This window comes from Raphanus sativus, chromosome 3 (assembly GCF_000801105.2).
Source record: "Raphanus sativus cultivar WK10039 chromosome 3, ASM80110v3, whole genome shotgun sequence".
Taxonomy (NCBI): domain Eukaryota; kingdom Viridiplantae; phylum Streptophyta; class Magnoliopsida; order Brassicales; family Brassicaceae; genus Raphanus; species Raphanus sativus.
In genome coordinates, this window is record NC_079513.1 from 27,461,311 (window position 1) to 27,488,420 (window position 27,110).

Sequence of the window (27,110 nt, forward strand, 5' to 3'; positions counted from 1 at the left end):
GCCTTAGGCCTGGGCAAAAAACCGGAACCGTAGAATCAAACCGAAACAAATCGAAATATCATAAATCTGAACCATATCGAAACCTTCGAATATCCAAATAGTTTCTATACTTCTATATCCGAAATAACCGAACCGAAACCGTATCGAAAACCGAATTAATACTAGACTATATAAAACTATTAATTATATATACATATAGCATAACTAAATATATATATATATATATATATATATATATATATATATATATATATATATATATATAATTTAAAAATATCCAAAAATATTTTAAGAAAATTAAATTATTACAATGTATCTGAATTATCCAAAAAATATCTGAAAGTAAAATATCCAAAATAATATAAAATATCCAAAAAATTATCATAATTATCCTAATATTTGATTTAAAATATATGTTATTTAACGCGAATTATCCGAATTATCAATCAGAACGGAATGAGAACCAATTTTTTCCAGGTATTTTCTGGTTTTCACTTTTACCATTCGAACCGAACCCGAAACTACCGAAACCGAACCGAAAATAAGTCGAGTGCTTCAATATGGGCCAATTACTGTTTTAATGGGTCTAGGCCCATAATTATATCAGGCTTACAACGAATAAGGGTTTAGGTCCACACCTTAGCGTTGAGTATAATTATATATAAATACGACCCAATAAGGTTAAATAGACTTGCCAAAGCCGAAGTAAACGCGCTCTCTCTCTCTCCGTATTTGCTTCTCTTTCCCTCTCTTCATTGAGCTTCCGCCGCCGTTTCCTCCTGGAAAATTTGAACTCCTCTCGTCTTCGCTCCAGCGATAACTTCGGAGGATTAACTGCGACGGCAAGCTCAAGTTTTTGGTAGCAAAAGCTTCTTCTTCTCTTCTTTTTTGTGTCATGTATTAATATCCAGATGGATCGATTAGGGTTTCTTAAGTTCGATTAAACATATCTTACACTTTACTCTTGCTTTAAAGAAGAGACGAAGTCTAGTTATGTAGAAGATGATGAATTGAACTAGGGTTTAGGAACTGTTTCTCTTCAATTTGTGACGCTGTTCTTTTGTGTGTGTTTGATTGCTTGGTTCTGTCAACCTTCATCGATTAAAGTGAATCTAAAGTAGAAAGTTTATATCTTTTTATATAAGATGTATAAGTTGATGTGTGTATATATTTTGTACATGGCTTGCTGGCTTAAGAAATTTTGCGACGTTGGTTTAATCTTTGTGACAGGGATAAAAATTGTTTTTGGAGCTCTACTACAGACTGTTTCATCATGCGGAGTTTGGGGAGTAACTCTGTTGTTATTAAGCTACTTACTTATTCTAACGAGCTTTCGGAGGGGAAACCGTTGTATGTTTCTTCCAATTCTCTTCCTGTGAAGGCACTAAACCTTGAACCTGCTGGTCATTCCTTTCATTCCGCTGCTCTCAAGCTGCGTGGTTGTGCAAAGGACGCTACAGACAGTGAAGGAGATTCCTCTTCTGCGTCTCCTAAGAAAGCAGCAAACGACAAGGATGTGGAAGAGATTCCTTCTTACGAGACGTACAAGAATAGCAGCAGCAGCAGCAGTAAGGGGAAGAATAAGAAGGGTAAGAAGCCAGACAAGGAACAGCATGATCACTATGCGCTGTTGGGTTTGGGCAGTTTAAGGTATCTCGCCACAGAGGACCAGATTAGGAAAAGCTACCGGGACGCTGCTCTGAAGCTTCATCCTGATAAGCTTGCTCCTCTTATTCTCGCTGAGAAGAGTGAGGAAGCCAGGCAAGCTAAAAAGGATGCGATTGAGTCTCACTTTAACTTGATCCAAGAAGCGTATGAGCTTCTTATGGACCCTGCTAAAAGGAGAATATTCGACTCTACTGATGAGTTTGATGACGCGGTGCCGAGCGACTGTGCTCCTAAAGACTTCTTCAAGGTGTTTGGTCCAGCGTTCAAGAGGAACGCGAGGTGGTCTGTTAACTCTCGTGTGCCGGATCTGGGAGATGAGAACACGCCGGTGAAAGAGGTTGATAAGTACTATAACTTTTGGTATGCTTTCAAAAGCTGGAGAGAGTTTCCTGAAGAGGAGGAGCACGTTCTCGAGGAAGCAGAGTCGCGTGAGGAGAAGAGGTGGATGGAGAGAGAGAATGCGAGGAAGACTCAGAAGGCTAGGAAGGAGGAGTACGCTCGGATAAGGACTCTTGTCGACAATGCTTACAAGAAGGATCCGAGGATAGTGAAAAGGAAGGAGGAGGAGAAGGCTAAGAAGCAGGCAAAGAAAGATGAAAAAGTTAATGCCAAGAAGAAGCTGGAAGAAGAGGCTGCTGCAGCTATCGAGGAGGAGAAGAGGCGGAAAGAAGAGGAAGCTAAACTCGCTGCAGAGGCTGCTGTGCTGCAAAAGAGAAACAAGGAGAAAGAGAAGAAGCTTCGTTCCAAGGAACGGAGCCGGCTCAGGACTCTCTCTGCACCTGTTCTGTCTCAGCGTCTGCTTGGCATCTCTGTTGCATACGTGGAGGATCTGTGCATGTCGCTTAACACCGAGCAGCTGAGGAGTCTATGCGATAAGATGGAGAACAAGGAAGGGCTGAAACTGGCAAAGGTGCTCAAGAATGGGAACAATGATGAAGCTGAGAGTGAAGAAGAAGAAGTGGGTGCTAAGCAGAATGGTCATGTAGAAGCCAATGGGTTTGCCAAGGTAGATACTGCTACTCAGAGCCCTCGAGCTGCTGCAATGGTCTGAGAATTGACAGAGAGAAGACAAGGAGCCTAGACTCAAAAGTTTTGCTAAGATTAATATTTTTTCATATACATCATATCATCCATCATCATGCTACTATCCTCTCCTCCCCTCCCCTCCTTACATAGAGTGTGTTTTGACAACTGAATCTATTCTTATTTTATCTATTTTTTGTTTCTTGTTCTAATTGGATGTTATGGTCGAGCATCAACATGGTTTTTTCTATTTTCTGTTATTTGGTGTTGCAGATTTAACCAAACAGAACTACTCAAAATGATAGAAACAGATGAATTAAACTCGACAAACGCCATTTCAATAGAACAATCGTTAAAGAAACGTTAAGATAAAATTATTTTACTAGATATTACTTGTGTGATTCGTGAAACGTGACGTCTCTTTTTTTTTAAGACCGAGAAGATAGATACTCCCTCCGTATGGTTTTTGAGGTTTTTCAATGTAGATTAAGAGAACCCAAATTTTTATACATTTTATCTCGGTTAGTTAAAAAATATCATTAAATAAAACTTGTTCAATCAACAACAAAAAAATATATAGTATTTTATAATTGGTCACAAAATTTAAATATTATTAAAATTTTATAATATTGAAAATATCAATTATTTTGTAAAAAAAAATATTTTTTTTCTTTTCTTGGCATCACAAAAATAATTTTTTTAAACACCACTTATATTGATACAGAGAAAACAGAGAAAGTATATAATAGCTCAAATTCTGTAATTATCAAAATAACATTAGCTAGTGTTTGTGTGATTTAGTTTGCCAATAAATTTCTGTAATTATCAAATTCTGTAATTATCAATAAATTTCAGTATTCCCAATTTGAACCTTCTAGCTAGTGTGATTTAGTTTGCCAAATTCATATTCGCAATTTAATCGTGCTTTAAATTTAATAAATTCGAAGCCTGTATTATATATTTAGTGTAGAACAACAACATTTACGTTTAACTTTAGCAAAAAAAAAAAACATGTTTAACACATGCTTGCCTAATTTTCTCTATATATAATCATAAAAGTATACATAATGAAGGTAAAAATAATACATTCCATGTTATGTCTTCACTTATTGAATCCAACATTCACCGGAATATCTTTTTTTCTTTTGTATATTACCGGAAATTTGTTATGAACAAAACAAAACAAAGTTATATTCATGTTTTGGCGTTTTCTCACAACTTCTTAAAAAAAAAAAATCCGATGTTCATAAAAAACTTGTATTGTTTTGCTTTGTAATTAAGTCACTGCATCAGTTTGGATACTTTGTACTCCAATATTATTTTGTTGTTTTCTCCCACTATCTGAAAACCGTAATATGGAGACAAATTGTAGGTTGAATAATCTCTTACGAGTCCATTAAAAATAATCTAAATTTCAGGCAATGATCTCCACTTTTCATCCGTATAATACTCGCAAAACAATCACATGATATCATATTCAATTGCAGTATACAGTGTCTTACTAGCTAGATCACATAATCTACAAAATTGATAAATTAATTTGATGGTCCACTGTCTTCATCACCTCTACAGCCACATATATCCGTAGATGATGTATGTTTTTAACTAGTGTCTATAAATAATGTACTACAGTCTTAACATAAATATTTACAACTAAACCATATATTACTTTTGTCATATTATTAGGTGTTATTGAAAAACATGGACTCTAACAACTTGTTAATTTTGTAGACTCGTGGAAAACTTATGTTGCGTTTGGCATTAAGTTTAGCTACCATCGAATCAAAAGCTCGCCAACTAATTATTACTATTCAACAACCGTTTAAAAAAAAAGAAAAAGATTTATTACTATTCAAAATATTTAACATATACTAATAGATATGCAGGTAGAGCGAAGACATAAGAGTAACTAAAGTAAAAGAGAACTTTCCCTATCAAAGTCTCTCCCTCTTTACTAATGGTTCTCAATGTAGCTTTCTCACATTCAATGCTTTAACCATATTATACTATCATACATATGTATGTACATGCGTCTCTCTTTATATATGTGTACGTGTGTGAAAATCTACATACTTACTTCTCTCTCACCCATAGAAAAAAACCCTCTTACTTTCTTATACTAATAGACGAACCATACATCTATATTTGTATTTGTATGCGTTCGTATGTGTGTGTGATGGAGAGAGATAAAAGCTCGATGTCGATGAAGCTCAGACCGGTGGCGACGAGACAATCGCTCTGGCCATTTGGGAGAGATAGAGCGTTTGCGGAGATTGAGGAATATGGCGGTGGAGGTGGTTGCATGTGGCCGCCTAGGTCTTACACTTGCAGCTTTTGCGGGAGAGATTTCAAGTCGGCGCAAGCACTAGGTGGTCATATGAACGTTCATCGAAGAGACAGAGCTCGTCTTAAACAACAATCATTGTCATCTTCATCAACTGAACAAGCCACGCCTCTTGACTGTGATCATCAACAACAAGTACAAAAACAACATGAAGTTCTTGACGTGGGACCGAAGTTTCCCTTCCAAGGAGATTCAAGAAAGCCTAGTGGAACTAAGAGAGAGATAAGTGATGTTGGTAATAGTAATGTTCTTGAAAGTTCTATGAAAAGATTTGAGCATTACAATGATGATGTCCAGACTGATTTATCTATCGGCCTATTGAGTTCTGAGTTCGATCCTCGGCAGAAGCAATTAATCAACGGATTTTCCAAGAAGGCAAAGACTGATGTCACAAGATTGCCAGTGATGCTAGGTTTGGTCATCGGAGTATCCAAGATCAACGGTCATCACGAGGAGTTGGATCTTGAGCTAAGGCTAGGAGCTCATCCGCCAAAGATTAACTAGTAATAATGATAATAATAGTGAATGTGATTGTCAAAATCTCAAGAGGGAAAAGTAGGTTTTGTAGTGTTGGCTTTGATATAGTAATTAATTCTATTGTATGGGAAGTCAGCACTTTTACTCTTTGGTAAGACTCGAAAACACTGATACAATTTGGTTCGTGAACTCTCAGTATTATAAAAGGAAATTGATTTGATATCAATAAAGTTAAGAAGTTATATATATGAAAAAAATAATTAGAGACTAAAAGTCATCATATTGTCTATTTTTGTTAACCCATTTATCATATATATATAACCTATGAGGAGAATATAGAAAACCAAGAACCTAAGGTAATTATTTAATCTAATGATAATCCATAATCGTAAGAGCTAATGGCTATAGTCTATTAATGGGTTTTGCTTGTAACTAACAGGAAAATAATTAACGTTTGTTATAAGCTTAGCAGGGATGGCCACATGACCTCAAATATAGATTAACATTTTACATTTATACTACAACTCATATCACTTCTCAGTGGTTGGCACATGGAAAACTATGATAATTGTTTTTCTCATACTCGGATATGTTTGAAAATAGTAGGAGCTTGGAAGATTACTCTTTAATGTAGCTGGCTTTGTAATTATTCATTTACCATAAATATTATATGGAATGAAACTGATCCAGAAGACAAATACTGAACAGTAATAATATATATTTCTTCATTATTTCTTGGTAAAAAGTAATCGCAACATCGAAGTATTAATGAACGAATTAAATAGAATGCAATGAACAGATTACTATTAAGTATTATCAGGTTGACAACAACTTGGCATATATGAACATATTACACACAGTGTGTATATATATTTGTAAACTATAATTGAGTTGGTGTACATAGCATGTATGTATGTAGTTGAAAAGGGTAAACTATAATTGACCGAAGTGAAAGTGGTCTTGTCACAGTTTACTGCTCCTAATATAAACGCATGCAAACGTTTGTATGTTGTACTTTTAGATTACCTTTTTTGTTTTACATTTATAAATATTTTTTTTTAACACACATTTATAAATATATTAAAGAAGAAAAATAAGTGAAAAGGAATGAACAAAACCGGTGGTTATAAGGGAATATGGTTTTAAATGGGAGGGGAAACAAATTTCAACGTTGTCTAAAAGAGGAAAACTCATGAAATATGTCTTCTGACTTTATTATTACAAAGCTTAATGCAAAAAAAGGAAAAGCTCTATAAAAAACTGAGCATTATTAACCCACAAAAAAAATTCAGACTGCTCTGCAACTGCAACAAGAAGAGAACTGAACACACACACACACACACACAATCTAAAGCGAATATAATAAACGGGATACAAAGAATTTATGTCATAACTTGTAACCACTAGCTGTAACATCCTTTCCTCTTTCGGGATCTCTGCATCTGAATATTCAATGTGCTCTTATCATTCTCAATTCCATTTTTTCTTAACTTTTTGGAGCGTTTTCATCACTTTATTTTTCTAAAATTTGAAGATAAATTGGTCGTTTTTAAAAATAATTATTATAGGTTATAGGTTTTGAAGCATTGGTTAGAAATCCAGCAAGTGAGAGATTTCTGTTTTCACAAACAAACTATCTTGTTTCTGATGTTCATTGTTGTTTGCAATCGTACGAGTTCAAACAAATGTTGTTGATGTCTGAAAACTTTAAGAGATATTAAGATCTAATAGAAACATGTTATTGCTATATATATATATATATATGATAAAGTTTATAAATAAATTGGAATAATTATTAAACTATGATGATCTTGTTTATCCGTTAATGTGGGTCATTGTAAAACAGGCACCAGTACTACTGCAAGATCATCTAAAATACTTGATATATGATGAATATGATGATTAATGAAAAACAAATTAGATAGAAAATATTTTAATGTCTAGAAAGAATGATCACAATTGCATAAATTTTTAAAAAAACTTACTACATAATGAAAAATTAGAGGAATTTCTAGTAATCTGAATAATCACATACAACTGTGTTGCATCTCATTGCCACATTTTAGAACCCTTTTTCCGGCAGTCTACATTTCAGAATTTATTTATCAATAAGTTGACCTAAAAGTTAATATCAGTAAGTTACCCTAGAAGTTATTTTGGTGTATGTTGCTATAACACCTACATACACAAACAGGTAAAGCGAAGAACGCTATATTCTCTGTTGTCTAGCTTTCCCATTGAAGAAACTCAACTTGAAGTTGCACCATCATCATTCACTACACATCTTTTGTTATGTACAATAGGAAAGTGAAAGGTTCGGAAATTGGGTGGCAAATAGGATGTCTTCTTTAGTGTAAAAGAAGATAAGAGAGATCGGTTTTAAAGAGGTTCTCAGAATGCACATGCACATGCTTCGTTATTCATCAAAATTCATTTCACTGGTTGGTTCTTTTTATGTTTTGTCCATTAGAGTTTCTAAATTTAGTATCTTTTCTCTTCTTCTTGTTTCAATGTACTTTCCTTTTTTGGCTCTGCCTCTGTGTTCTGATTCACATTGCACCTTCACGAACCGTGTGCATAAGATGCATTCAAAGTAAATTGACACCATTTTTATTATCTTTACTTTACTTTCTTTTCCCATTTAGTGAGTGACACTAAGACCGTGCGACGTGTTCATAAACTTTGTTAGACCAATCCAAGGCCTAAAGAATTTATAAGTTAAAATAATACTATAACCAAACCAACGAACTCAATGGGCCCCGAGCACATAAACAGGCCAGACCCATTAGGAACATCTCCACCGGTGTTTGATCCAATCGCTCACTCACAAACGCACAGTGAGATTCCTGAAACAGAGAGTGCGTGACAATGGAGTCCTGAGAAAACGCTCAAGAACTTTGTCAAGTCTTGAGAAAAAACAGAACACTCTCTGTTTTTTCCAAACTTGTACTTGAAGCACAATTCTGTTATGTTTGGATTTCTTTGTATAATAAAAGTGAGTATTCTGAAATAAAATCACTAACAAAGTCTAAAAATGTATTAGCATCACTACAGTAATCAGAAGTAACTTGGTCAAGTATGTCCAGTATTTCAAGTGAATCTATTCTGAGAGCTGTACCTACTATCATCTGACAAAACAATAGTGATTCATTCACTTCAGATTAACAACCTAGATTCCCTTAAAGCGACGAGAGACATACATGCCTTTACTTGACAAAAAACATGACAGCTGCTCGGATTGTGTAGTCAGTAGCTAGCGACCTTTTGTGGCTTTTAAAGTTCACTGTAGTTACGCCAAACAGCTCGAAACTCTTCACGGAATGTGTTTAAGCGTGCCTTGAGATTTGGTGTTCTCACGCTTGCATGAACAACGATCACTGTTGAGAGCGAAACAACAGTCTCATGTGTCTAAAAAAACAAAACTCCACCACAGGACATCAACGATTTTAAATAAAGTGGGGAATAACTTACGGGCGAGGGAAGTGAGAAATGCATAGAGGACCCACAATAAACCGCAGGAAGGGAACCACATGAGAAGGCTAGCTACATATGTAAGCAAAAACCAAGACATCGATCAGTTTTGATACAAATGCTGCATCAATACCATAACAAGGGATAGTGAGAGTATTCAAGTTACCTGTAAGGAAAATAACGACAAATACCCATCGTGGTTTCCCACAGACGTATACCGTCTTTCTTGAAGCCGATCTCCCACGTATGACAGGCCTGCAAGTGCTCACACATAAGATAAGACTTCTAACTAAGAACTCTCTTTTATATATTCAAAGGAAAACAAATGAATAAGAAGAAACTCACATGTGGGGAGGCCTCATTTTGGCGGCCAAGTGCGGAGAGAAAAGCCTAACCGTCCTTATAAACTTCTCACTAAAAGTAGCCGCGAAACTGCAAAAAAAAAAAAAAAAAAAAAAAAAAATCCTCTTTAAGCTTGAAGAACAACACACAATAGATTCTGCTAGGAGAACACGCACAAGCAAAAAGAAACTAAACATCAAAGCTGAATATCAACATGAACAACCAAACCGCGACACAACACAAGGATGTAACAAACACCAGAGAGGTAAATAAATACCTATCGTTAAGGAAAGCAATGCTTAAGGCAGTAAAAGCAGCTCCCACAATAGCCAATGGTCTTGTGATCAGAGCAACACCTGAGTGAGAGTCAACACAAACAAACAAAAAAAAACAAAATGTTAACAAACTCTACAACAATATCTTAAATTAAACCCTGAAAAATTCAACAAAAATGCACTAACCAAGAAGGAAGATGACCAGGATAAAGTAATTCGTCCGATAGCTGCAGCAACATAATAAGATCATCAAAAGATCCCAGAGAACTGGAAGAACTATATTTACATACAGTTATTGAGAGATAAGAGAGAGTGATATGATAATTAATTACTAGTAGAGATTGCATTTGAGGCGGCTCTTCCATTTCGAGAAAGAGCGAGGGAACGCGAATCTAGAGAAGAACTCGCCGAATGAACGAGGAGGCGTCGACCATTCTACTTCTCTTAGCGCCTCGATCACATCCTCTGCTGCTACGTTCTCCCAATCCATACCCCTCCCTCCTCCTCCTCTCGATTCGGAGCCGCCACGAGATGGAATCGGAGAAAAATCAAGCTCCGATGAGTTTCTTCAGATTCGAATTTTTGGTGCGAGTGAAATGTTAAAAAAAAAAAAAAAGTGGTCTCCAATTATGACGTGGCATCACGTGGGAAAAATTACAAAAATGTTTTTTTCAAAAACAATGTGTCTGAGCCCGGGTTCGAACCGGGGACCTCTAGTGTGTGAGACTAGCGTGATAACCGACTACACCACCCAGACGTTTTGTTAGGACCCTTCAAAAATAAATTCAGTTGGGAAAGCGGCGAATAGTAGTGTAACGTAGACAACAGAATGTTTCCTGTTTCATTTGTACCTCGTACGACATCGTGCCGTTCTGATCTCTGCATTGCGTTAAATATTATTACGCTTAATTTGCAGCAACAATGCCATACAAAACGAAGATGATGATCAAATGAGTGATTCTACATATTAAATAAAGAAAATGATATATATGATATAGTATAGATATATAGTCGTCATAATTATTCAATTAAGTTGGCATAACGAAACGGCATTTTTTATCCTTTGCAGTAATATTATTAGAGAACGGAAATAAACAATTATTCCACTTATTTGTAAACCAAATGGCTTGGTAGGGAAACCGCATCAACCTCCCTAGGCTTTGACCTTAAACCTTTGAACAGGAACCAGCTTGAGAGGGTACTTCTTTGCGACAACGAATTGGACAATCTCCTCCATGTTAAGCTCTTCAGGTTTAGAGCCATCAGGCATCTTCCAGTCATATCGGTAGAGAAGATTCGCCAGAATCTCCTCGAGCAACGCGTTACCATAAGCCATACCAGGACAGTTCCTCCGACCAAAACCAAATGGTGCATACCCTTTGCTCCCCATGAGTTCAATGTTCTTCTCTAGGAATCTCTCAGGGATAAAATCTTCAGGGTTTTCCCAAATTTTAGGGTCACGCTGGACAGCAAACAGATTCACCAATAGTTTGGTCTTTGGAGGGATGTCGTAGCCGCCAACTTTGATCCACTTTGATGATGTCTCTCTCGGAACTGTTCCCGCAGGGTGCAGCCTCATTGTCTCCTTGATTACACATTTCAAATATTGCATTTGATCTATTTCATTGTTGGTTATCTTAGATTTGGTCCCAACTATGTGCTGTACCTCTTCTTGTGCGTTCCTCATAACTTGGGGATGCTTGATGAGGTCGGCCAGTAACCACTCTAGCTCCAAGGCTACAGATTCTACAGCCGCCACAAATATACCCTACATTTGTAACACGAACCAAGTGGATATCTAATCTTTAGACAAGAGATGATCTAAAGACATAAATAATTTGATTATAGGCATATGATATTAAATATTTTTTTGATCTGATATTCACTTCGACTCGATAAAATGATCTAAGCAATTGGAAAGTTATTCATTCTGTTTCACAGAAAATGTTATTCTATTTTTATCTTATTTTTCTTTGTTAAAAAGAGTGTTATTAATCCATATTTCCAATGTAATTTTACATATAATCTCTTACCATTTTGATTAACCAATAGATTTTTATTTAAATTATTTTTATTTAATTTATGTTTAATTAATTATATAATAATTAAGTGCATACTAGTATATAACGTATTTTTTAATCTGCTTGAATATGTCAAAGTAACATTTTTTTTTGTGAAACGCATGCAGTACATGTTTTGAGTAATTTTTAATCAAAGATACATCTATACATAAATATATGGTGTATGTTCTGTATTTGTAAATATATATGCATAATTATATCAAAATTATACATTTTTCTCATAAAATTCTAAGTATGTGCGTACACACCTCTAGTATTTATCAATCGATTGCAAATAATAGATAGCCAAACCTGCATTATTGCTTTGACGTCATAGTCAAGCTTGTCGTTGTCTCGTTGATGAAGAAGAACGTCCACGAAGCTCTCCTTCTCTCTTTCATTGATGAGAGTCTCCATAATACCATCCAACTCCAAGTAAGTACTCTTTAAAAGAGTTTTGAAACCCGTGAATCTATCCATCCACGCTAAGATTGGAAACAAATCCTCGACGCAGAAAGATCCCAAGAGCTTCTTGAACTTGACATCCCAATTCAAGAAGATCCGTGTCGCATTCTCGAGCCCTTTCTTCTCTTCCTTTTTGTAGCTACCCGTGTACGACCTATGAATCACATTGCTAACCACGGTGTTGAACATATCGGACATATTGATCTCCTCACCTTTTAGGCTCGAAAGATGAATAGTCTCCAACATACTCAAGATCTCTTCCTCTCTCAACGTCTGCAACCGGTTCACCACGTTCTTACTCATGAGATGAATTGCACTGATCTTTCTTAGTTTCTTCCAGTGGTCCCCGTAAGGATGGTACACCAAGTCTTGACCATTACCCATTAGAGGATTAAGGCCAGTGTTGGTAGGTCGATTTGAGATGGTGATGTCGTGGTTCTTGGTGATCTCTTCGAGAGCATCAGCGGACGAGACAATGAGGTACCGAGTGGTTCCAAGGTTCACGAACATGAAAGGTCCATGTTTAAGTGAGAGGTCGTGGAGTGACTTGTGGGGTAGGTTACCTATTTGATGAAGGTTTCCAATGAGCGGGAGCTTTGAGGGAGATGGAGGAAGGTTTAGCTTTTTTGATTTGATCTTATTTTTGACAATTGCAAAGAAGAGAATTGGGAGTAATGAGAAAAGAGTTAAAAGGAAAGGGTTTGAGTTGAAGATGATTTGCTCCATGATTCTCAAGTTAGAGTTCACTTTCTGTTGTGATAAGATCACTTGTTTTATTTGATCTAACCTAGGCGTCTATTTATAGTAAATTAATTATAATCACTAGTTCCCACACCCCCCTAGAATTGTCAAATCAAATGTGTACTTAAATGGATTTTAATCAAAGTGAGCACGCTAATTATCGACTATCCAAACTAAACATCTGAAAAGTATTAAGTTTGACTTGTCATCCTACGAAATTAGGGCACCAAAAGTTTTGTTCGTTTATGCTATTGACGTGTCTTACGTACAAGTTTTACGTGTCATGCCTGTTACGTTAAATTCGTACATAACTTTTTATAGCCCGTTGATTAATCACATAACCTTAAGATGCGCCCATTATTGATTAATCTTAGTGATGTGACCTATTATGCCAAATTTCATTTGTTTTTTTACCTAACCTGTAGACAATCGTCCCATAAATTTTTGAAATATTTATAGAAGTGTTTGGACGATTCAAAGGCTGGGGAATGTTACGATGGTCTATTCTCGATCTAGGGTTTCATTAGTTTGGATATACACTGATTTGGCTTAGTTAAGTGGATTATTCTGGTAACTAGTTATCCTCTAATTTCCTAAACCTATCAGTAATTATGTATAATACATTAATACCTTTTTTTTTTTTTTTTTTTTTTTTTTTTTTTTTAATTTTATTTCCACCTTCAAATGAAGTACTGTTTCCGAAAACAACTAATTGAAAGGATGAAAATAAGGGCCAACAACAACAGAAGGATGGCTAAAAGAATGAAACACAAGTGAAGCAAGATTAGTTACGCATCAAAGTATCTGAACCAGAGCTGGAGATAAGATTCCGACTGAGTTGATGGAGGCTGAGCACGAAGAAGACCAGTAGAACTGACCGCACGATCCATACCAAAAAGCTTCGCTTTCATCACCCCTTTTACCTCTTTGAAAAGAGCCAATGGAGGTTTACTGGCAGAAGTGTGAAGCCTCATGTTTCTTTCCTTCCATACAATGTAGACCAAGGCTTGTACCAATAAATGGCAGATAGTCTTGACTTTTGCATTACTGGAAGATGAAGGAAGCCAACCGATTATTGCCTCAAAAACTGCCGGAGGATTAAGCGTGCTGTTACTAAAGAAGAATGTCCAAAGCTCGCGTGAATAAGAACATGTGAAAAACAAGTGATCTCTGTCTTCATCAGAGACACCACAAAGCAAGCAAGTTGAGACCACATTCATACCCCAATTCCTCAATCTGTCCCTCGTTGGGAGCCTGTTGAGAACAGTAACCCAAGATAAGAATGCATGCTTAGGAATACGAGCTTTAAACCATACCACATTGTGCCAAGGAACTGGTGGAGGAGCTGGATTGAGAGTCTCCCAAGTTTTGGAGGCCTTAAACTTGCCAGGCTCGGAATCCTGACTATTCTTCCACAAAAAGACATCTGGAGTTTCAGGAGTTAAAACAGGAGGAGAAGTCGGTAAGCATGCTCTTATGAGCTGAATGATTCCGTGACGACCCCTAGGCAAGGTCCAAGAATCCCCCGAAACCGCTTCTGAAACCGTGGCAAAAGTGTTCAACCCCAATACCTGTGGACCATTGGCACCAGCGAGGTCTATGAGAGGCCCTAAACCAGTCCAGTTGTCGTGCCAGAACAGAGCTTCATTCCCGGAATTAACCTGACAATGAATAAATGGTCTAGCCAACGAGCGCAAATTCATAAGTCTGCGCCATAGTGAAGACCCAATGTTATCAAAATCAGCAATCCAAAAAATTCTTCCTGATAAGAGATGCTCCTTAACCCAAGCAACCCACAACGATCCCGTGGCTGCAAACAATAACCAGATTAGCTTCAGACTGAAAACATTGTTAGCAGCTTCTAGTCTGCGCAGACCAAGTCCACCCGAGGATTTTGGGGTGCAAACAGACTCCCAAGAAACCTTAGCCCCTCTCGCTGAATCCGGGCCTCCACTCCAAAGAAAGGCATTACACAACTTCTCTACTGCATCGATGCATCCTTGAGGTAGAGTGAATATTGAAGCCCAGAAATTAAACATTCCATACAGCACAGATTGTATCAAGGTGAGACGACCTGCAAAGGACAGATTCCTAACAGTCCAAGACGTGATTTTCTTCCTCACTCTGTCTATCAGAGGCTGGTAATCTTGAGGTCTAAGTCTATGAGGCATCAAGGGAACACCCAAATAGCGGACTGGAAGACAACCTTGAGAGAATCCGAGTCTGGTTGCTAGTTCCTTTGTTGCTTGGTGATTGCCGCCATCAAGAAAGAGCCCTGTTTTTGACATATTCAACCCCAAGCCCGAGCCTAGATAAAAGGAAGCAAGCTCCTGAACAATAGCCATAACCGATGCTTCGCTTCCATCAAAGAAAATCAGCATGTCATCCGCGAAACACAAATGAGTGATCAAGGGATAACGACACAGGGGATGTGGTCGGAACAAATGGTTCTGCACTGCCAGATCCAATTTCTTGGACAGTATGTCCATTGCCATTACAAAAAGGGAGGACGAGATAGGATCTCCTTGGCGAAGACCTTTTTTCCCGGGAAAGAATCCGACAAGCTCCCCATTGAAGGCAACAGAATAGTGCGGTGAAGAGATGCAGCAACGAATCCAGCTGATAAGAACCTCAGGAAGATCGAAGGCTTCTAAAATGTTCATCACAAAATTCCAATCCACATTATCATATGCTTTTGTGATGTCAATCTGTAAGCATCCCCTCGAAATGTGACCAGGCTTGTTAAAATCGGTTACCAACTCAGAGGCTAATAAAACATTCTCACACAGCAGTCTACCTGAAATGAACCCAACCTGATTCCTCTGTACGGCTAACGGGGTGATAAGCTTAAGGCGAGCTCCAATAATCTTAGAAATAACTTTGTAAACTGTGTTGCACAAAGAAATTGGCCGAAACTCAGGGAGAGAAGCAGCACCAGGAATCTTAGGAAGAAGAGCAATCACTGTCGCATTAGTCTGCCTTGACAAACTCGGATTTATAAAGAAATCTTTCACTGCCGCAATCAGATCAGAACCGACCGTATCCCAAGATGCTGTAAAGAACTCGACCGAGAAACCGTCAGGACCGGGAGCTTTACTCTTAGGCAGAGCAAAGACCGTATCTCTTATCTCTTGCTCTGTTGGAATTTTCTCTAATTGAGATGCGAGTGAAGCAGAACATCGGAACGGGTGAACTTCGCGAATTTGATCCACTGAGAATGGTGTGACACTGGCATTAGCTGAGCCAAGCAAATCCATATAGTACCGCAGAATCATATCTTTCAAGGTGATCGAATCATAAATCTTGGCTCCCATATTATCATACAGATAATGAATCACGTTTTTAGATAAATTAGCCCTCACGTACTTATGAAACACACCTGTGTTAAGATCTCCCACAGATAACCATCTAACCCGCGACTTCTGATATATAAAAGATTCCTCTGCTGCTGCGAAAAACATCCAAGATTTTCTGACTTCGTTTTCTTCTTCAAATAACTGAGAGGAGGGATTGGTCAAAGCTTGCATTTGCACCTGCTCCAAAGCCTGATGAGCCTCTTTTGCCCTTAGCTGAATATTGCTGAAACTGCTCCTGTTGATAGATTTGCAACAAACCTTAGCAGACCTCAGTTTCTGATAAAGGGAGGACATAGAAGAGCCCGAAGAAGTGGTCTCTGTCCAAGCCGAATTTAAAAGATTCGAAAAATTAGGATGCATCGCGAACATAGTGAAATAGATGAACCTCGGTTTCCTCGGAGCCAGCTGGTTTGCCAAATAAATCAAACACGGAGTATGATCAGACGTGCCGGGAGAATCAAAGAAAGCATAAGAGTCTGGGAAGGTATCGACCCAAGACTCGTTGACCAAGGCTCTGTCAATCTTCCGGGATTTAGGATTAGTGATACTCTTATTATACCAAGTGAACTCGCATCCCCTGAACGCCAAATCGAATAAATTACTCTCCTCCAAGCAGTCTGAGAATTCCTGAAGTCCTCTCTGACATAAGACAGCAGGAGTCATAGCAAAAACCTCAGCAGCAGACAGAACTTGATTAAAATCACCTAAAAGGATCCACGGAGAATTCTGCAGATTCCGGGACTGAGACAGCTCTTTAATCTTTTCCCAAAGCTCTACCCTTTCCTCTCTTCTGTTACGAGCATAGATAAAAGCGACAGTGAATCTCTGCCTAGTCTGAGGGTTGAAGATACCGCAAAGAACTAGCTGAGGAGAAGAGAAGTAGACAATAACCGAAAGAATCGGATCCCAAGCCACTATGATGCGCCCATTATCAGCATCTTCCGTGTAGTTCCCCTGAAATCTCCACCCCGGGACTACTGAACTCATGATACCTTGAATATTTTCTTGCTTCACATGTGTTTCCAAAAAACCGCCTAATAAAGGCCGGTTATGCCGAATCCAATTTATTACTAAAGCTTTACGTTCACCTCCGTTGAGGCCCCTTACATTCCAAAAAAAACTCTTCATTGAGAGACAAAAAAGGGAGTGCTGAGCACTAAGCTTCGGGGAGATGAGCAGACCGCGAGTGCGATTGCCCACCAGAAGCTAATCCAAAAGTGTTTGTAGGAACCCTTGAAACAGACGCCAAAGAAGCAGAGGAGAGATCATTATCAGAAGCGGAAGTTAGCAACTCTATTTTCTGTCGAATCTTTTTCCTCTGTTGCCTCCGGGAAGTTGTGGACCCTTGTTGACGATTTTTCTCACTTAAAGCTGCCAACCGACTCCTGAGAATGCCTTGAGCTGCAGAGATCATTTCCTCTTCTTCAGCAAACTTCGAACTGGATATAGGAGAGGTCTTTCTGTGTCCAGTCGAAGAAGTCTGTTTACTCTTTCTCGTTTTAGACCGATCGGCGACCCGAATCCAACCTGAAGAAGCAGCTTGATTCTCAGCCGATGGAGACTCTACCGGTAAACTCTGTGACCTTACTAGTTTGCGGTCAGGAGGATCCGAAGGAACCGCGCGAACAACAAGAGAGGAACCACCCAACTGATCCTCATCCCCCACATGATTCGTACTGCCAATTGATCTAACAGACAGAGGAGAATGAGCTAGAGATTTTGAGGTAGTTGCTGGAACCGAAGCCTTCTTTCCCAAATCCGATGAAGCTTTGGCCATAACTCCAGTGTAAGAAGGATAACCAGGAGCTGGATATGAGGTGCGAACAGACGGTTGCGGACATCTAAGCCTAAGATGGCCATGTTCACCGCAACCCCCACACTTAGGAGGAAGTTTTAGAAATTCAACTGGAAGTGAGACTGCATTCCCCAACTTATCCGTCACACGAACTAACGACGGACGGGGCTTGTCCAATTCAATCACCACTCGCAACTTGACTACTCCATTCGAGAACGGCTTCAAGTCTGGATACTCGGAATGGACTGGGAACCCTACCGCCGAAGCCATCGTACTGAAACCGAGAAGAGACCACAGTTCAGGCGGAACTTTTTTGAAAAGAACCCAAACCGGAGCATGTACTAACTTCATATCCGAAAGATTCAAAGACGGATGCCACAACATAGCAGTGAAAGAACAATTCCCTGAATGCCAGAAAGCCACATCCAATACCCACTGTCGGATTATAGGACAAGGAATAAAAATCAAACAAGACCTCTTTGAATGATTCTTGACAGAAATGTTCCCGTTCGTTCCCCATATAGGATTTAAATCATTGAACACCTTTGCAGGGGATGGAGGAAGACCATGAAAATAGGCTACAATATGGTCTTTCCAAACAGTCGAAGAGGTAAGAGTGATGGATTCTGGAGCTTTAATCGAGGAGATGCCATCAACTGAAACGGACGGTGAAGCTATCTTGACAAGCGGCTGAAAGGAAGATTTAACTTTTGAAACCCAAGAACCCTTGTTTGCTGAAGACGGCAGAGCTCGCGCAGCCGCAAGCTCCGGAGGCGGAAGAGGGCTTGGGACCTCTGCTCCTGACGGAGAAACCAGAGGAAGAGACCCGAAGTTAAACGAATCGGATGTGGGAACAGGAGGGATCCCCGAGTCTAACAGAGGGAGCAGAAACAATAGATCTGGCGGAACAGGGGAGGGGCGAGGAAGCGGAGGAGGAGAAGAAGAAGCCATCAGAGAGAGAAGTTTATCGCCGGAGAGCGTGAGGCGGCTCCGACGTCGGCGGCGCGGGATGAAACCCTAGTCGCCTCAGAATCGCATGAGAGCGTGCTTACCAAAACTACTGATCTTTATTTTATTTTTTGTCAACATTATTTCACTATCTCTTATTACTTGAGAGTTGAGAGTATCTATCTGATCTCGATCTCAACCATCACCTAATACATTAATACCTACTTCGTCGAGATTTGGATATGAACGTAGATACCTCATGTGAACTTGTTTCCCTCCCGCCAAGGGTAAAGAGCGAAGTGTAATTTTACTTCTTCTCCTCTAACTCTAAAGGGTCATAACAAAATAAATATAAAAAATTACTTTAAAGGTTTTTGAATTCTCCGACGCAGTCTATTATTTACAGCAGAAATTGATTTCAAGTTGGTTTTACTGTCGTTCTCTTCTCCTATTTTCACTATGTTTTCAATATCAATGAAATTTCCACGGAAGCAGGCGATATAACCCAAGTGATGGCGGCAATCCTAGACTTTCGTAACTTATTTTTTTCGGATCTATATAGTCGATTCATAGTACTTGGCTACGTACTAATTACACATATATATATCACTAAATTAAAGTTTTCTGTTTGGAAACTTTTCTTAAGAACACTTAACATTCAAACATAACATGTTTATTTTAGAAAAACGTAAATAAAATGTTATTTATCTGAAAGTGATTTACAATAATGTATCCATATGAGACCAGAAGGCATAAAGAAATCATGTTGATTTTTAACACAAACCGGCAATTCAGTCAAAATTTCCGAACAACTATTTAGGTGGGCATATGGTTAGAGATACTCAGACATGTGGCATATCTCAAACGTGGAGATTGAGATGCATGTATGCATAAACTTATTTGCTGGAGTATATGATTTATCCGAGAGTATTTTTATCTGACGTTCACGTGGTATTGTAGATACGTATTGCATCATATAATTCGCAGTGTCGTCCGAGCTATGTGCTTTTGGATATATTCTAGTCGTGAAACTAATTTACTATTCCAACTAAATTATCTAGAAATATGACCATGCATATATGAAAGTAATTAATGATAGGCAGAATATGTCCTCCGTTGTTTTTGTGGCAGACGTATGTGACTTATTAAGACCATCAGACGTTGATATTGATGCTCTAAGTGTGATTGTCGAGCTACGCGATCATGAACGTATGCTTGTCTCGACGAAAGTGATGAGTGGGCTAATTAGTATCTATGATTCTATGTGATCATCAAATGAGATTTTAATACATTTTGCCAAGGCTGGTGCAGCTGATGATAGATTTTATGATTTCTTAAAGTTATTTCCTATTTGATAGGAGGACGATTGTGGCTTCTTCCACAAGGGAGGGGTGTTATGGACGATTACAAGTTGTATTTAGAGTCTCTCATATAGTATGTAAAATAAAAGATTTATATTAATGCTACAAGTATGTCAAAAAAGAAAAAAACTATTAATTCCACAAGTGGTTTAGGTAACTCTACCCATTTTTGGAGTTTTAAAAATGTAAGCCTTTTGTGGAAGTTTCTCAACATTTTCTTTTCTTCTCTTATGTTTTCTTTTTTTTTTGTGTGTGTGGAAAACTTTCAATATTTATGCGGTTGTACGTATACTTGGCTCATACATATATGAGCATTTGCACATTTTTCCTATTTACTTGGCTCATATGATCCATGGAAATCTTGTAATTTACAAAAGAGTTTTCGCATAGGAAGGTTCATGCTTAAAAAAATCTAAAAGGACCCAAAAGTCTCAATGCTACTCAGATACAATTGGTAATATTAAAATAAAGGAAAATCAAACACTAGTGACACAATTTCCTTAAATACATATTTGTGATATCCATTATTTGTAAGTATTATTTGTTTGGTTATTGATGTAAGTTAGTTTTTTATTTATTTTTCTTAGAATTAAATTAAATAAATAAAAAATCATCAATCAATCAAATTAAAACAATTAATTGGAGATCTCAATGAGGGACACATAAACAAAAATTACTAAATTAACTTCTAAATTAGTATATAGTAGGATATCATAAATCATTTTCCTAAATATGCTTAATTTTTACACAATAATGAATTTGGCTAATTATCATTCTACTACTTTAACTCAAATATGATTAATTTTTTAAATTCTTTTTTTCGATATGTTACTGAAATGATAAGTATATTTTAATAACATAATTAGCCAAATTCATTATTTAAGTATTTCAATATACATTATCATGTATCACAAACTATAACGTTAAATATATATTAAAGAGACAAATCCTATTCAATAACGGTAAAAGGCACAAACACATTTTCTTATTAGGGAACCTATTAGTCTTAGTTTTTATGGCTTATTTTCTTCTAGCAATGCCAGACACAGACACAGTTATTACTTGCAAAACAAAAACAGAAAAAAAAAAGACAAAGAAGCCAACGTGCAGAAATATAGCTAGAAAGATGATATACGATCGACCAAATGTTCTAAAGATCGATAAGCCGAACCGTTTTGTCTAACCGATCTTCTTACATTCTCCATAAGATGTTTCATCCTCTCTCGGATGACTTCTCCTTCAGGTTCCAACAACAATCTCCTCACCGCTCTTTCAATCACATTCCTCTCAATCCGACCCTCTAGATGAATCCCCACCATCCACACATCACTAACGAATCTTGCATTCAGCAACTGATCCCACACAAAAGGCAAACAAATCATAGGGACGCCTTCACAAACACTCTCAACGGTAGAGTTCCAACCATTGTGTGTCAAGAATCCACCAGTGGCTCTATGCTTTAGAACCTCTTGTTGTGGAGCCCATTTCACTATCTTCCCTTTCTCCTTAATCTTTTCCATGAGTTCTTCAGGTATCGTCTCTATCCATTCAGTGTCTTTCACCGAACCAACACGTACCACCAGCAAGAAGGGTTGGTCGCTGTTGCTTAGACCCCAAGCAATCTCAATTAACTCTGAACGGCTCATGTTTGCTAGGCTGCCAAAACTCAGGTATATTACTGATTTGTCTTCTTGTTTGTCTAACCATTGAATGCAGGTCTCGTCCGGTGTGAACAAGCTACTAGACATGGCTGGAAAGTTGATATGAGAAGGACCTATCGCATAGATAGGCACTTTGAAATCTTGACGTGCTTGTCTGAGTGAGTCTTGATCCAACTCTTCACAAGATGACACGAATATAAGACCAGAAGACGTCTTTGTTGTTTCCAAGATCTTGTCCGAGTACGAGTCCAAGAGCTCCGTTTCTTCATCGAGAATCGGTGGAATATCTTTCTTTCGAAGAGGTGGAAACTCCTCTACTGGATCATCTTGTTCTGAATATGTTATAGAACCTAGAATATTGATTTTAATTCATATGTGAGTAAATGATGATATATAATGTTTCATATATATATGACTAACAAAAAAATTGTTTGTGTTCAAAGAAAAAAAAGACTAACAAAACTGTTATTTTTAGGTGTTTTGGAGTAAAGATAGGAACATGAAAGTCAACTATATAGGACAAAACATGGTGACCATACTGGTTGGAGTGGGAAGTAAACAATACTATATCCGTTACACGAAGAGAGTAGTTTGGAATTTTTTATTTGTTCTTTTTTTGAGAAAGAAGGAATTTTTTATTTGTTTCGTAAAGATAATAGTTATGTACTTTTATATAAAGTTTTTTTTTTCATTTTGCTCATATTAATTAAAATAATTATTACATGTAATATTTTTTAGTATATGTACTAAAATATTTCTTTTTGCTGGTATAATTTTTTTCCTAAAATTGTATAAAAACTTCTTTTTGGGCAACTTGTATAAAAACTTCAAAACTATAATCTTCGTGAAACGAGCAAGTACCTTGTAGGGAAAGTAATCTTTCACGACGTAGTTGAGGAAGAATGAAATGGCCATGAAAGAAGGAGACTTTATAGGTGCTGAGGACCACTCTCGGCAGATTAAAACTCTGAGCGAGTGGTTGTGTGAAGATCCATTGAGCATCATGGATCAAACAGCTAATCCTCTGTTTCTCATCTTCCTCTGTTTCAGAATGCAACATTTTAGTCAAACAGTCACGAAACGGAGACTCACAGCTTCGGTTGAGACGCGTTAGGAGAAGTGTGACATCGTGAGTTCTTGTCTCGGCTTCAGACAAGCCGTCTGGGATCTCTAAGAAGGTGAAGAGAGGGTGGCTTGTAGGTTTTGGGGCGTTGAAGCGCGTGTGGATCACAGTGATGGAGAAACCTCTTGAGTGGAGGATCATTGCAAGCTGAATCATGGGGTTGATGCAGCCTTGTAATGGAAGTGGAAACAGAATCACACGTTGGCCATTACTCTTCTCCATCTAAAGCTTTCTCGTTCTGTTTTCAGTCCAAATGCTAATCTTCCTGATAATTATAGTGTATGCAGCTTTTAAGAAGTCAATGTGACAAAAGAAATGTATATTTTTGTCACGTTGAGACAACACTTTGTTCTTCTCGATGTGCTAATAAACAAAGAGCAGATCCGTTTTCCCTATCATTTTTAACCAATTTGAGTTGATCTGGTTAGTATAAAAATATATTGACATTAACGTATTTTATGGAAGATTATTAAATTAATCACGTGTTATATGGTTTCCACGCAGATTTTTAAAATTTGTTTGTAGTTTCCCGAGATTACACGTTAAAATAATCAAGGGGTACATAGCTTTAGACCGTATGACAGATTCAAACCAGAAACATAGCCCACCGATAGGGACTCCCTTTGAGTGCTCTACCATTGTGCATGCTAATATAGTATCTATTTAAAATAAATAAGTTGAACTAATAGTGTGTTGTTTGCATATTAATCCAATCTTACTAAAAAAGAAAAAGAAAATAGAAATAGATTTAATAAAATTGTCGATTACGTAGATGTTTGGTTAGACAGCAGCTACTGAAATTTATTTGTTAAATTTACACTGTAAATTTTTAATGTATTTGTATCTAATATATCTGTAAAAATTAAATGAGAAACAAATAAAAAGAAAAATATTTTATATTAATATTTGTTTACTTTTGAAAAGAAAGCTCATACAACCATTTATGTTTTTTATTTGAACTTTAAAAAACTATAAAAATATAATTGATTGATAACTAATCACCCTCGACATCACTTACAATATGTAGCTTTTTGTTACATTGTAACTAAATGTTTTAACATAAAATGTGTTACTACACCTTCAAAACGATAATGAGTTTATGCTAATTTAGTAGTGAAGATTGTATTTTTGTAAACGTTGAGCCTTTTCAAACATATGTTAAATTCTTCCACTATCAATAAGTGTGATATTGTTCATTTGGGCACAACTGACAAAGTCCTCATGAATTTTTCATTCTTTCCTGGAAGGTTTCAACATGATCAAAGTTGGACATTTTATATATTATACACTATTTGTATAAACTTCCAAGATATTATCTTGATTGATTACAGAGCAAATTATCCACTCTTATATATATATGGATTGTTCTTGCCTACTTCGAAAATACATTTACTAAAATATGGTAAAACTTAAAAAGGATGACAATCTTGTGATTAACAAATTAAAAAGATAAAAACTGGAAATCATAATTAACTAGCAGAAAATATTTTAACTACAAATGACAAATTTGTTGCAAATAGAAATGAAAAAATGAATTTTGTGTATTTATTCCATAAATAATTAACCTCTTACATAGATATGTCATAGATCTTATCTCAGAGATTCATATATATATATAGAAAATACACACATTCAACCAATAGTATTTAAATTCTTACTAATTATACATATTCAACCAATAGTATTTGAGATAAATGAAGTTATTTATTAAATCAAAATATTTGTAATTATATTAGCTGAAAATTGCATTAGAATTCTAAAACACACTTTTTGTAACAAGAAAAAAATTAAAATTTAATATGAAACAAATAGAATATAAATTATGAATTCTTGGAAACTAATATAGTCAAGGACTTCCTTTCTATAACTAACCATATATCTTTTATTTGCTCTTGACCAATTTAAGTTATTCAAAACAAGCTAAATGTAAATTATATTTTCTAGAACTTTAGAGTTTAGTGTTTCATTACATAAACTTATGAATTCTTTAGAAGACAATATCACCAATAACTTCCTTCCTATAACTACTCAGATGTGTTTTTGATGACTTTGACTAATTTATCCCAAAATAAGCTATAAACTAGAGATCCTCCCGCACGCCCGTGCGGGTTTTAAGTTTTATTTTTTTATAAATTGATATTTTGTTTATCATGATTAGTATTATATTTTATATGTGTCATAATATAATTAATTGTATAAATATTTTAATATTTTTAGGTTTCAATATATCATAATCAAACCTAAATCAAATAGGATAATATGATTATTTTTGGTTATCTGGTTATTTTTAGGTTTTCGCAGAGGTATATTTTTCAAAAATATATCACTATTTTTCTTTCATGTCAATATTAGAGCTGGAAAAAAAATCCAGATCTGAAGAACCGAATCGATTCCAATCCGAAAGAGTAGTATCAAATCCGAACCAAAATTGATTAAATATCTAAATTATTCAATGATATATAAAGAACAAAAACCGAACCTAATCCGAACCAAAGTATTTCGGATTTCCAAATGTCTCCGAAAAAGATTTATATACTTATACATATTAATTATTATTAGATTTATGTATATAAAAACATCCAGAATTCATATGGTACTTTTTAACTGGTTTAAATACTTGAAAATATATACAAATAATCAAAAATAAATATTTAAAATAGTTATAATATAATCAAAACATCAAAAATATTTAAAATAATTATTGATTATCAATCCAAATATTAAAATCAAACCAATTTATATGTTAAGTTTAGGTATTCTAACATATTTATTCAAATTTATATGTAATATATTATTTTGTTTATAGACTTTGAAAAATTTAAAGTATATAATAAATTTTTTTCAAAAATAGATAGGTTATCTGAACCCAACCCAAACCTGCAAAGATCCGAATATAATTTCGAACTGAAAATGAAAAATATCTGAATGAGCTGAAATATTTGACCCTGGAAATCTGAAACCCAAACAGATCTAAACCAAACCCGAATGAATATCCAAAAGCCTACTCCTAGTCACTATTATATATCATATATAATAGTGACTAAACAAACCGACTGGTTTGTACTCAGCAATTCTCAATGTAATACATAATGTTCGGTTTTGAAAGATTCTTAAAGTTACAAAATTATTGACATATATTAGTTTTTGGTTTTTAGGTTACTCATATGTGAATTTGGTAATGGATTATACTGGATTATACGAACTCTTTTTACAGTTTCGTTTTAAATGATTTCATGTGTATAGTAAGTTTGTGGTTATGTGAAATATGAATATGAGTCTAATTTTATGTTTATAGATTAGATCATTAGAGATGGTTAGATGAAGGCAATTATGTCCAGTTATAAACAAAAAGTAGACCCATTATATTATTGTCTAAAAATGAAATGGGCTTTTCTAAGGCTTGCGTGAAATGAGTTGAATCATTTCTAAAATTCCTTTAATTAATATCAGTGGCAATCAACCGTAAATATTAAGATAAAGTGAGGGTTAGTTCTCCTTTGTACTTCACTTTTAATAGGATAGATGTAAATTATATTTGTCAGAATTTATTATTACATTACATATAAATTATGAACTCTTAAGAAGTTTAAGTACACTAACAAATTATCATGATGAATTCATCAACAATAAAACTCTTATATATTGTATGCTTAGTGTTAACGATCTCCATTACAATGATATCTTTGACAAGTTTTAAAGCTTTGCAACCAGATATAGATTTTGGTCCTCTTATTACAGTCAAGATTCAGAATAACAACGACTATTTTCTTGGCGTTCATCGCAAATCTTTAGATGATGATATGGGTTCCAAGATTCTTAAAAAGTGAGAGTTATATCAATGGAGTTTCCATGTTAATATTTGGTTAACTACATTGTTTTTATGTGGATTTAGTAAAGGAGAATTAGACAGAGGCACATTCCCTATTTGATGTGACGAAAGATTCCGGAAGTTGTGAAAAGTATACATGGATAGCAGAGATGTATGGTCTTCATGGATTGA

At 36.2% G+C, this 27,110-nt stretch overlaps 5 protein-coding genes and 1 non-coding gene across 7 annotated transcripts; 2 read left to right on the forward strand and 4 right to left on the reverse strand.

Moving 5' to 3' along the window:
- The first annotated feature begins 704 nt into the window (after positions 1 to 704).
- On the forward strand, positions 705 to 2,951 carry LOC108848076 (uncharacterized). The gene is made up of 2 exons (XM_018621486.2): positions 705 to 859; positions 1,231 to 2,951. Exon 2 carries the CDS (start codon positions 1,274 to 1,276, stop codon positions 2,717 to 2,719), a length of 1,446 nt encoding a protein of 481 aa, XP_018476988.1. The 5' UTR covers positions 705 to 859; positions 1,231 to 1,273; the 3' UTR covers positions 2,720 to 2,951.
- A 1,833-nt stretch (positions 2,952 to 4,784) lies between these two features.
- Positions 4,785 to 5,539, forward strand: LOC108846909 (probable transcriptional regulator RABBIT EARS). The gene has a single exon (XM_018620091.2). The coding sequence runs from the start codon at positions 4,847 to 4,849 to the stop codon at positions 5,537 to 5,539; it is 693 nt and encodes a 230-aa protein (XP_018475593.1). The 5' UTR covers positions 4,785 to 4,846.
- A 2,975-nt stretch (positions 5,540 to 8,514) lies between these two features.
- LOC108846011 (PRA1 family protein A2) lies at positions 8,515 to 10,185 on the reverse strand. The gene is made up of 7 exons (XM_018619220.2): positions 9,933 to 10,185; positions 9,787 to 9,827; positions 9,603 to 9,681; positions 9,329 to 9,415; positions 9,150 to 9,238; positions 8,984 to 9,055; positions 8,515 to 8,889 (listed from the first exon to the last, which is right to left on the reverse strand). The coding sequence occupies exons 1-7, from the start codon at positions 10,088 to 10,090 to the stop codon at positions 8,786 to 8,788; spliced, it is 630 nt and encodes a 209-aa protein (XP_018474722.2). The 5' UTR covers positions 10,091 to 10,185; the 3' UTR covers positions 8,515 to 8,785.
- A 98-nt stretch (positions 10,186 to 10,283) lies between these two features.
- TRNAV-CAC (transfer RNA valine (anticodon CAC)) lies at positions 10,284 to 10,357 on the reverse strand. Its single transcript has one exon. It is a non-coding gene; the product is annotated as a tRNA-Val (tRNA).
- A 396-nt stretch (positions 10,358 to 10,753) lies between these two features.
- On the reverse strand, positions 10,754 to 12,851 carry LOC108846722 (cytochrome P450 71A1-like). The gene is made up of 2 exons (XM_018619925.2): positions 11,973 to 12,851; positions 10,754 to 11,368 (listed from the first exon to the last, which is right to left on the reverse strand). Exons 1-2 carry the CDS (start codon positions 12,849 to 12,851, stop codon positions 10,754 to 10,756), a joined length of 1,494 nt encoding a protein of 497 aa, XP_018475427.2.
- Positions 12,852 to 21,444: 8,593 nt separating this feature from the next.
- LOC108846753 (UDP-glycosyltransferase 76C4-like) lies at positions 21,445 to 23,332 on the reverse strand. 2 transcript variants are annotated; one of them, XM_018619960.1, is made up of 2 exons: positions 22,849 to 23,332; positions 21,445 to 22,325 (listed from the first exon to the last, which is right to left on the reverse strand). In XM_018619960.1, the coding sequence occupies exons 1-2, from the start codon at positions 23,330 to 23,332 to the stop codon at positions 21,445 to 21,447; spliced, it is 1,365 nt and encodes a 454-aa protein (XP_018475462.1). The 2 variants fall into 2 exon arrangements, with proteins under 2 accessions (XP_018475462.1, XP_018475461.1); XM_018619959.1 differs by having other exon boundaries at positions 21,445 to 22,337.
- Positions 23,333 to 27,110: the final 3,778 nt, after the last annotated feature.

Bases quoted from the DNA above. Each gene is read 5' to 3' on its own strand.
- LOC108848076 (XM_018621486.2), top strand. From the start codon at position 1,274: ATGCGGAGTTTGGGGAGTAACTCTGTTGTTATTAAGCTACTTACTTAT.
- LOC108846909 (XM_018620091.2), top strand. From the start codon at position 4,847: ATGCGTTCGTATGTGTGTGTGATGGAGAGAGATAAAAGCTCGATGTCG.
- LOC108846011 (XM_018619220.2), bottom strand. From the start codon at position 10,090: ATGGATTGGGAGAACGTAGCAGCAGAGGATGTGATCGAGGCGCTAAGA. The intron at 9,682-9,786 runs GTTAGTGCATTT...ACTCTCACTCAG, and splicing joins CCTGGTCATCTTCCTTCTTG to GTGTTGCTCTGATCACAAGA. The intron at 9,416-9,602 runs GTATTTATTTAC...TTTTTTTTGCAG, and splicing joins ATTGCTTTCCTTAACGATAG to TTTCGCGGCTACTTTTAGTG.
- LOC108846722 (XM_018619925.2), bottom strand. From the start codon at position 12,851: ATGGAGCAAATCATCTTCAACTCAAACCCTTTCCTTTTAACTCTTTTC. The intron at 11,369-11,972 runs GTTTGGCTATCT...TTACAAATGTAG, and splicing joins ACGTCAAAGCAATAATGCAG to GGTATATTTGTGGCGGCTGT.
- LOC108846753 (XM_018619959.1), bottom strand. From the start codon at position 23,332: ATGGAGAAGAGTAATGGCCAACGTGTGATTCTGTTTCCACTTCCATTA. The intron at 22,338-22,848 runs GTACTTGCTCGT...TCAATATTCTAG, and splicing joins AAGATTACTTTCCCTACAAG to GTTCTATAACATATTCAGAA.